Source organism: Vidua chalybeata, chromosome 22, assembly GCF_026979565.1.
Source record: "Vidua chalybeata isolate OUT-0048 chromosome 22, bVidCha1 merged haplotype, whole genome shotgun sequence".
Taxonomy (NCBI): Eukaryota; Metazoa; Chordata; class Aves; order Passeriformes; family Viduidae; genus Vidua; species Vidua chalybeata.
Genome location: NC_071551.1, coordinates 7,771,479 through 7,782,354, shown reverse-complemented (window position 1 = coordinate 7,782,354; position 10,876 = coordinate 7,771,479). Strand labels below are relative to the sequence as shown.

At 41.1% G+C, this 10,876-nt stretch overlaps 1 protein-coding gene across 3 annotated transcripts in view; it reads right to left on the bottom strand.

The window, feature by feature from the left end:
• Positions 1–780: 780 nt before the first annotated feature.
• Positions 781–10,876, bottom strand: part of UBE4B (ubiquitination factor E4B) — a 33,915-nt gene continuing 23,819 nt past the window's right edge. For all 3 annotated transcript variants that reach the window (XM_053962747.1, XM_053962748.1, XM_053962749.1), the window contains 11 exons: positions 10,328–10,427; positions 9,504–9,631; positions 9,065–9,163; positions 8,438–8,673; positions 7,587–7,713; positions 7,166–7,310; positions 5,962–6,096; positions 5,367–5,558; positions 3,014–3,188; positions 2,408–2,554; positions 781–2,088 (listed from right to left, as the gene is read on the bottom strand). In XM_053962747.1, the coding sequence (XP_053818722.1) occupies positions 2,030–2,088; positions 2,408–2,554; positions 3,014–3,188; positions 5,367–5,558; positions 5,962–6,096; positions 7,166–7,310; positions 7,587–7,713; positions 8,438–8,673; positions 9,065–9,163; positions 9,504–9,631; positions 10,328–10,427 (1,543 nt within the window). In that variant the 3' untranslated portion in view covers positions 781–2,029. The remainder of the gene's footprint in view (positions 2,089–2,407; positions 2,555–3,013; positions 3,189–5,366; positions 5,559–5,961; positions 6,097–7,165; positions 7,311–7,586; positions 7,714–8,437; positions 8,674–9,064; positions 9,164–9,503; positions 9,632–10,327; positions 10,428–10,876) is intronic.

The window sequence follows — 10,876 nt, the reverse complement described above, 5'->3', positions numbered from 1 at the left end:
TGTCCTGCATCAAAAAAAAGTATAAACTCTGGGATGTTCCTAGAAATTTCATACAAAAATCCTCAATAATGAGGGGACAGTTGAATAGGTAAGAGTTTTTCTTTATATAGAAAGAAATTACCCCTTCACTAAAGAGAAAACACACAGCTCAGCACAACCTGTAACACGTCAGAATCTCTGCTGGGCTTGGCTGCTTGACTGGGAGCCTGCAGGTAAAAGCAGAGCAGGCTTTGATCTGTAACTTACTGAAGAGGAAAGAAGAGGGGGATTTGAATTTGTGGAAGCAGTGAAGGTTATAACTACCAAACCAACAAACAAGCTTCTCTGTTGCAGCAGTGGACGCAGACAGAAGCTTTGGAATCTTCTCCCATCCTTGCAGAGACGAAATAACATTCATGGTGTAAGAGGAAGCACCAATAAAAAACCCACAAACAAACAAAAAATACAGCCCACAACTGTACCTTCACATTTTATAATTCAGAGTTACTTGCACACCTAAAAGGTCAGTGCTGGATTCTGTACAAACTCACCAAAACTCCCCCTGGAGCTGTCACCAGCTGTCACGGAGCTATGAATAGGTGCTCAGTGGCACCTGCTTGGGAACATGCTTGAGTTTAAAGGACTACTGGTATCTGTGTGCACAGACATTTTCCACATAATTTACTAAGTTATCTCCAGATCCTAAATCACTGTCAGCAAACATGAACAAAGACACCCAATCATTTGTAATTTTTATATTTTCACGGACACTCTTACAAGAAAGACCAAGGAAACATCCTGTGCGAGTGTGTATCATTTATTGTAGTTCAAGAGAGTCAGGAATTGAACAGAAGACATGGCGAAAAACAAATAAAAGAAAAAGAAAAACAACCTTTTTTTTACCAACTTAATTTTAAAACACTGTGGTTTCAAATCCTTTTTAAAAAGGAAATTCAAGTATCATATGCAGGGGGCAGTAATATAAAAATGTTTGTGAATTTTTTTTTTTTTTTTTAAAAACGTAATTCTACATTTCCTGCACCCTTTCTGCTTTGGTAAGGCCAAGCCATGGATACAAATTGGTACGCAACATAAAAAATGACCCCTGCCTCAAACTGCAGCCTCCAAGGATAAAAGTATCTGCTCTCTGTGGACAAGCTCAGAATGGCTCAGAACTGTCAGTTAGCATTGATCTGCAGCATTGAAAGAATGGATTTTATTTTTTTTAAAGTCACTGAAATCCTGGTATTCCCAAGCATCTCATTCATGGCAGAATGAGAAATGTTTTAACACATTTCTATCTCAAGGCTTTTCACAAGTACCAGAGCATCCTGATCAACATAAAGGAAAGGGACATCTCAAGGAAAGGAAATTAAAATCCACGTGCGAAGTCTTCGCTTTTTTGAAATTATCCTTGTGTCTAACACCAATTAAAAACCAAATAGGCAAATATGTGTAATATAAAAATACGATCCCAAGATGAACACTTTGTTGCAGGCACAGTTATCGCACAAAATATGTTCTTTTAAGGGCAGGGGAATGATTTTGATTTTCACAGGGTTTGTATTTTTTTGCATTACAGAAGGAAAAGAGAGCAGTGCAGGTTTGATGGGTGGAACAGAAAGAAAGGAAGGGAAAGAGAAAAAAGTTACTTTAGCAGCAAAATGTCCAAGGTTCTAACCACAATCAAATTAACGGATATCTGGCGGTAAAAAACAAGGTTGAAGGGATGCTGCCCTGATCCATTCGTCTTTGCTAAAATAATTCAGCTGTAAAAACTCCAAAATGTGACATATTGAAGGACAGTTTTGTAACATAAGTAACTTCCTAGCTTGTCCTCCATGTTATTGACCATCGTTATCACTTAAATATATGTACAAGAATTAAGCTGCTTTTCTCCTCGTCCACGTGCTCCTGTGGTCACTACTGCGAGTGAGTGCCATGGGCGTGCCAATCCATCAACAGCTCCCAGGTGTGTCTGCTCCACTCCTGCCAGAACAGCCCACGCCCTGCTCTGCCCATTGGTGGTGGCGTGCACTGCAAGGGAATTTTAATGGTCATTCTGCTTGTCTCTCATCCAGGCTTGGATTTGCTCTTTAAGTTCTGGCACTAGGAAGGTTAAAAAAAAAAAAAAGAGAAAAAAGAATTATTAAATTACTTGGATATAGTACCATAAGAAAGTCCCTCATGACTAATAGCCATTTCCCCTTTATATACCATAATGTTTTTCAGCCCAGGAGTTAAGAAAGCAAGGGTGTGAGGGTTTTTTCCCCCAGAAAAAGGGAAAGCAGAGGGAATTAACTTTTCTGTGCAAGTTGAATTTCAAGAACTGTCACCTCTGCTGAGGCCTCAGCAGTGTGCTATGAAAGTACAGACCTGCCCACGAGCTGCTGCCCCAGCCCACATGCCAGGGGCCATCCCACGGTACCTGGTTCCAGCATATTTTCCGTCAGCGTCTGCCGGTTGAAAGGATCAGTGGAGGAGTTCAGCAGGTGCCTCAGGATGATCGACCTGTCCATGATGGTTCCGGAGGGCAGCCTCACGGGGTCGGTCATCAGAGTGTCCATCAGCGGATCTGAGGGCACAAGGCTCTCCTCATTAAAGTGAGCAAACAGCTCCAAATGTTATGTGCCCATCAACCCACAGTGCAAAACCAATGCTCAGGGCCCCCTGACCCTGTAACACTGCTGAAGTTACAGAAAATGGTTAAATGGACATCAATCTTCATAGCACTTTCCCCTTTCTGACCTGGGACTAAGCTTTCCCTGTTGTCACCCTATTTTCAGTTGAGGGGTGGGAGGGTTACTGTTTTCAAGTACATGTTAGCAAAGCATAGCTAGGACAATCATGGACAGTACAATCCCAGGGAAAATTAAAAAAACTCTTAGCTCTGTATTTACTTAAATACATCATTGAAATAGAGCAAGATGCAAGGCTTCATGAACAATACATAGTTTCTAGTAACATATGGAATCAATGCAACAAATGAAATCACTCTCTCCTAGACAGGCAGGGTTTAGAAGACTCCACTTGCCTCTGAATTCATCTGGAGCATCGCTGTAATCAATCTCTGCACGGGCGTTCTTGGCAACAATTTCCTCCACTTTCTCTGCCAGCAGTTTGAATTTCTCTATTGCTATGGTAGACTTGATTCCAGCCTTCCTCATCTTGGAGATAACCTCCTCAAAGAGCTCTTTACTGTAGGACCTCTACAGGCAAAGCATAAAAAGACAACTTTGCTGAGTCGTAGTGTCCTTATATGCCATAAAAATGTAAATATACTTAATGCATTTTTAAAATGGCAGAAGGAAGGATCAATGAAACCTCAACCTTACATCAAAGCAAATAGTATGTAGGTAACATTCATCTAGCACCAAAATATCAACATTGGGGTAGACTTACATTTTTTTTTACCAGTCATCACCACTGTAGAACTATTAAGGATCAAAAAAAAAAAAAAGGCAACATCACCTAAAGAAAATGAGGAAGATGCTCAGAGAGGCTGACTATAATTATTAGAGTTGTTCTTAGACAAAATATCTGTTTTGCCATTCTCCTGTCTGTATTCTTGTTCTCACAAGTCTTGGCTGAAAATACAGCATAAAATGAATTTCTTGCCTTCTCTGATAATATGCAAGGCAGTACTGGGAAAGGAGTGATTCTTTCTCCTAATCCAAACAAGAACTTACAAAAAACCCACCCCACAATGTTGCAAAAATAGTAAGACAGCTCAGAGAGTGAATGCTGGAGATTTGCCACCTGGTGCAGTAGGACTATCCAAAGAGACCAAATGCAACTGAAGCAAGCATTACTTTCACATGAAAAAAAAAATTAGGGAAGGACTTTTGTAGCTGTCTGTGTTCTACAGAGACACCATTTTCCTTCAAGTTCACAATATCATGTTTTGACATAATCCTTTTAATACAAAGTGTTATGTACTTTACAGTGCAAGGTTGAATTATATGGCAAAACAAAACACACTAAGTCTCACAGATTTCTATTTCCTTTGGGATTTTTAAAATGTTCAACACAGCCCCACTTCTTTCATCTACAGCACACTGCAGCAAGCAATGCCACTCAGCAGGCAGGACACACAGTGCCCACCCAAAGGCCTTTCTCGTGCTCAGAGGGAACAGAACGATGGCAACATGCCCAGGGCTCTGTAAACGTTTGCAGATTCCCTCTCCTGCGTGCTGGGATTTGCAAATGGGACATCTCTCAAAATGCTTTAGAGAGATCCCACCATGATCAAGCAACTTTTTGTTTGTTTTGTTTTCTCTCCCAATACCAGTAGCCATTAACCAACCACACATTTCCTTGGTGTTTCTTTCCTGTCACTGACAGTTTCCAAGAGACTGGTCACTCCCCCCACTCCTTTTTGATGAAGGGCCACTTTGTTAATTAAGCTTTTTTCCAGTTCTCACACCCGCAGGCTTCTTTCTTTTGAATCCCTATGTCAGTCTGTGCATTTGCTGTGGCTGGCATGGATGCATGATGGATAACATTCTCATATATACTGAACAGCATAAGAATATTCATTATACACATGCAAACACATAAGGTCTGTTTCAGATGTGTTACTGGTATTATCTGCAATTATCAGAACTTAAATAACTACAGAAAAACAATCCTGAGCTACCCCAATACTGCTGTTTCACTAGACATGCAAACGGCTTCACATGCTGCAAGACATCATCCACTAGAACCTCAAGTAGCTGCTGTGAACATTTCTTGCCCTCTATACTTTGAAACGTTTGTATTGTAAGACACGGGCATGGACAGATGTGACTCAGTAGTTTGACAACTTTACAAGAACACAGAGCTGCAATAGCTTATCTTGCTCTGAGTATTACCATGAGTTCAAAGGTGTCGTTAATTGTCTCATACATGCTGTGCTTTGTCAGTTTATTACAGAGCCATTTAATAAAGTGATTTCAGAGGGAATACAATTTGGAAACTGTAAACTAGTGAATGAACTTTGATTTGTTGAAGGAGGCTCTTGGTCCCAGCTCTGCCTGTGTCAATGAGGAAGGGGGAGGGAGTCAAAACTCTGCCTCAGCTCTCCCACTTGCAGAAGGACAAAGCATTTCTGCTAATTTACAATGAGGCTGTAGGCAATAAGCACATCAGGCTCAGGAAATTTCCTATGCGTGTGAAGTGCCAGCGATATTTATGTATGTTTACAGGTTTGCAAAGCACTGGGAACACCCATCTACAACGAGCAGATAGAATATGAACAGAGATGATCTGCTGAAAGCAAATAAACTGCAGGGATATAAGACAAACCAGCTGGCAGCACACAAGATGAAATGCTTCTAGAATGTTCTGCAAAGTCTTGTTTGTCCACAGAGCTTTTTGCCCTTCTCCTTCATCCTTCTGCAGCTCACCTGATCATCAGCAATTGCTTTAGCAAACCGAGCACAATCCAGCTGCAGATAAATGTCAGTCAGTTGGTCCAACAGCTTCTTTGGTTCAAACCCATATTTCTCTGGGTTTTCAACTTTCAGGTCACGGCACTTGGGGCCACACAGTTGCTGTAAGTTAAAGTTCAACATAGCAGCCAGTCGTGGTCCAAGTTCCTACAAAAGCAAAGTAAAACACAGATCACAGTATGAAGGCAGTGATAAAGAAGTTTATCGCCAGAATTGCACACAGCAAGATCAGGAATTATTAATTCTAATTAATAAAACTATCTAATTCTAACTAGTAAGATTTTCATTTGGTAGGCTTGCAGGAAGTGTCTGTTCTTTATGTATGTTTGCCCTTAAAAATGTCATGCAAACAGTTTCTGTCTGGAAGGATCACACCATCTCAGTGACTCAGGTAATGCTCTCAACATCAAATAACATCAACAGCAATTAGATTTTAATGAGCTGGAGAAAAGGGAGGAGAATGGAGACTAAGTGCTAGCAAACATTTCCAGGTTATTATCCAGAGATGTTAGAGAAGCAGGGAACCAACTTAAATCTGAGCAGGACTTACAGGTCTGAGAAAAGGCTTTTGGACCTGCTTGGTAAGGATATGGAACATATCAACAGTTTCTGTTGCCAGGGCAAGATATGAACGGGACACGCGCTCATCCTGAGCCAGCTGCGACTGCCGGGCCTGCTGCTGATCCTACAAAACAAACACAGCTCCATGGAATCTCTACATCATCATTCAGCAAAACCTTACAGCCACAATGCTAAGGGGATCTAGATAAAGGGAAGACAGCAATTCAAATACAGATGAGGGACATCTTTTAGTCTAAGGTACAGCTGCTCACTTTTATTACCTAGTGCTAATGTCTGCATCAATTTTCCAGAATTCTGCAACACTGAAGAATGAATGCAAACAGCATAACAAGCCCCCATGGTTACTGAGTTTGTTTACATCCTCTAACTGCTCCTCACAGCTGTAGAACTGGGTTATGCTTCCTTTCCATCCAAATGCCAATACTTCAAAACCAGCTTGGGATCTGAGAGTCAAATGAAGCTCTCTCTAACTCTCTCTAATTTATGCACCATCATAAATAATAAACACTCCCCTGTGGAACAATCTGTAGATGATGTACCAGCTCATTTTGTAACTACAGTAATGGCTTTACTTTGCTGGTAGGCAGAGACAGGAAGAAAGGCTTCAGAAGAGCAAACCAGAATATGTTTAACAAACAAGATTTTTATAGCTTTTCCTCTTGTACTTTTTCTTTTTTTAAATCAATAACCTTAAAATAGAAATACCTGACATTGGTGGATCAACACACACAATTACTGTTTAATTAGGCCAAGCTCTGAGGTACAGGACTATAACTGTCTGCATCGAATCTACCAAGGACCAATGCATTAACAGAGTAAAAGCTTCTATTCCTTGAAGTCAATTCAACTGGCGAGCATCTTCCCAAACCTCCTTCAGGAAGGTTAAAGTATTGGTTTCTCCACTTAGAATTAAGTGCACAGTAATTTGAAACTTTATACTATTTCTACTTCACACCACTCTCTTTGCCAGCCACAACATAACAAGGCAGAATGATGTTTTTTTTGCAGAATGTCATCCAGAGTGACCATGGCCATACTGGCAGCAAGAAAAAGCATTGAGAACTGCTCCTCATAAGCAGCTCTTTGGTGCTGTTCCTTATAAAAAAGTTTTCTTAATGGTCTTGAAGAATTAAAAGTAAGTAAAGGGCACTTTGAAAAACAGCTCTGTTCACCCTGGGCAGCAGGTCCCATTGCTCTTTATTCTTCATCTCCTCTTGCACTTCATGGATACGTTTTAGGGACTCCAGACTCTCATCCAGCAAGAAAGTTGTGTCATTTATCAGCATGTTGATGTAGCGAACAAACTGCTTCCCAGAGCTGAAAACATCGAAACACAGGTATCACGGCAGAGCAGGTGGGTGTGCAGAGCAGACTGCAACCCCAGCAACACTCCTGCACTGTACATTTCCAACAACGATCCCATTCCCCAAGCCAAGATGATGGTGGTGTCCAGAGCTCAGTTTAGAATCACTCCAGCTCTACTGGAAGGGGTTGCCACGTAAGACACAACGGGAAGCAGCGTCACCCAGTCCCAGTGGCCCTGCCTGAGCAGCCTGCACGGCAGGAAGCTGCCTCAGACAACCTCTTACTCACTTGAACTCTTCCATAAATGTACCATGGTGAGCGATATTCTGCCAGAGGCTTTTGAAAATGGTGCTGATGTGGTAGCGGATTGTAAACTTGTCATAGAACTCGCTAGTGGCTCCAGTATGTTCCACATCTGGAAAAGAGAACAGATCCCAAAACTTTCCCACCAGGATTCACTGGCAAGACACCTCTCCCTACTGCCTCCACTGTGATGAGCTTCAAGCACCCAGGGAAACATTAAGAGATGAAATTCAATTCCCGTTCAGAAGTCTCCAACTTAATTCCCATTAGAAGAAGCAGCACTATACACTTTCTAATCTAGACCCAACCTCATTTCGGAAGAAAAACCCCCAGAAACTAAAACTTTCTGCTCTATTCTGCTCTTCATCTCACAGTCTAAAAATCTCACTAAGAAAACTATGGGTACCCTACAAAAATACTTGTTTTTGTTATGGGTGCAAAAACTCTTCTGAAACATTCAAATCTACAGGACTAGCAAAACTACAACGAGGAGTTTTAAAATTCCAATGTTCCTTTGGAAGCAAAGCAAAGAAAAAGGTTTAATTTTGGAATCTAAAGACCACAAAAGCAATTGTCACATTAATTCACACTGCTGGACTTATCAGGGCACAACAGCTTGTGAAAGGACTGGACTTCTCAAGATTCCATCTAATTCTATTTCCCCCAATTCCTGAGCATAACAGCCTCATCTTCACAAGACTCGAGATCTACTGGGGGTTTTGGGGTTTTTTTTGTTTTGGTTTGTTTGAGTTTTCTTGAATAGTTACAACAGCTAACAGAGCCTTTGGGCTTAGAATACTATTGTGCACTCAGTGAGCTACAGACAAAGCACTTACCTGTGTAAAACTTCATCAAGGAGGGCACTAACAATTTAGTGGAGAGAGGGTGATTCTCAATCATTTCAAAGAACTTCTGTGTCCGGGGCTGAACAGCTGGATTTGTCATGAACATCACTTCCACCAGCTTGGCTACTAAATAAGGATTTCGGATGTAGTTCTGGTTGCACAGCATCACAACAAGGAACATCACTATGTCCTGAGTACAGGGCTCATACAGCACCTGAGGAGCATATCTGGAAACAGGAAAACTAAATTTAAACCCCCAACCCTAATGTTCTACTTCTAAGATATGGCTTTTAAAAAATATTATTCTAGTGATGATTTAGCGTATCACAAGATCAAAAGGTCTCACTGAAAACCATAAAGAAAATTCCTGGGGAGAGAACCAAAAAACTTTCAAGTTTCTTCCAAGAAAAATCTAGTTTAGAAGAGACCTTGGAGCCATCGATGCATTATAGCTGCAGCTGTGCTGCCATGCCATAAAACTTTATAGCTGCCGTTAACAACCAGAACATTAGCTGCAGATAGTTAGAAAACTTCTTTTGCACCCTCAATTTATGCATGTGCCACCTGCTAAAGGGACAAGTGGCAGTACAAGTTTCCTTCAAATATAATTTCACTTACTGTACAATAAAAAATAAAAATTCAGCAACATCTTCCACATAAAACTCTGGCAATGATGCAAATACTTTCGGAACCTCAGGAGTTAAAGGCAATTTTATGCTGTAAAACAGAAGAGACAAGAAACAGGACAGTAATCCAGCAGGGTTAAGCAGGAAGTGTCATGTGCTTACTGAAGCACAGTAAGTCAGAGTCTGACTTTTCAGCACTCCATGTCAGTACTTCAAGGGTACCAAACATACCTGAGGGAGCCCCCCAAACCCAAGTGAACATTAAACTCTTGAATAACAGAAATATTCCATGCAAGGATGCATGTCACCGACCCCATAACAATGCAGACATTGTAAGTAAAACTAATTCTAGAACTGCTAAATTCAGTGAGCAATCCAACATGATCTGAAATATCTTTGATACAACTTACACAGACAAACCTGACACTCACTTGGGATAGGCAGGGTCAAGAATGCGAAGCATCAGCTGAATCACCATGCCATAGAAATTCAGGCATCTCCTGAGGAAGTTTTCATCCAGCAAACCAGCATCTGCACAAGCCTTACACCTCACCAGTTTCTGCAGAACATGCACACAAAAATTAATCCAGGCCAAAACAGCATAAAGGAATGCGAAGCCTCTTCAAGATAATCGATATATCTGTGAATCACGACAATTATACAGTGGTCTCTTCTTACAATACACTCTTATTTCAAGAAAATAGGGCACGTAAGCCCCAACACAGCAAGTAAAATACAATTTAGAGTTGCAGGGACAGATGTGCCTTTCACAAGCTTTATTGGAACAATGAAAGAAGTAACAAATATCAAAGTGGGAATATGTATGATTAAAGCCATTTTGGTGCTACAGCTCAAAACATTTGAGCCAATTTCTTTGAGGAAGATCTAAGCAGAACAGGCCTTCAGAAAACAGAGCAATCCAGCTTACTCATCTTTGCAGGAATTCTGTGTGAGATCAGTGACTTGAGTATTCCTACTCATGCAAGGACTGTGCACACACAGCTACTCCTGAACAAAGCCCAGTCCCTTTGCTTGGTCTCTCTCCAATTAAAAAACACAGATTTTTCTCACTGGTGTTCTTTTGAATCTTGAATTCACAATTGATGTTATATTCTGTCATGACCACCATCCAGTGCAGCACTCCCAGGCGTCAGAGGTTCAAACCCACCGTTTTCAAGCAGCATAAGAGAGAAGTTGTCCATAAATATTGGAACAAAGTCAACACACAGGCCACAGAACTGAATCACTTACAAACCTTGAGCTGTGTCTTGCACCGTTTCAGCATCTCTCGATGCCTGGTGGCCAGAGGAGAATCCTTCCACTGACTTTCATTGTTTTTCAAATCTTCAACAGTCCTGAAAACCAGATGCAGGAACTGGTTATCATGACAGAGGGGAAATGTGCTGCCAGCACAAGGCATTTCATTGACTTATCTGCTAAAAACCAAGGAAATACAGAGAAGTGGGGAAAAAAGCTGATCATTTTCGAAGAAATTACCCATCATCACAGCAAGAGAAATAAGTTGCTTTTGTAAATGCAGACTGAAATCTGCACAGCCAGAACTCAGAGGCAGCACATACACTAGCTCCAACACCCATGAAAATTAAACCTTAACACAAGGAAAGGATGGTTCCATTAATGAGACAGAGTTCATTCATCTTCTAGTACCAAAAAGGAAACTGGAAGACAAAAGCAGCTAAGGAAGAAAAAGGTGCCCAGCAGAAAGTCTTGTTAGAAACAAGAAAGTTGCAGGTCTGTATCCTGTGTATCTTCCCCCTTTCTACTACTGCAAACGATTTCTTTT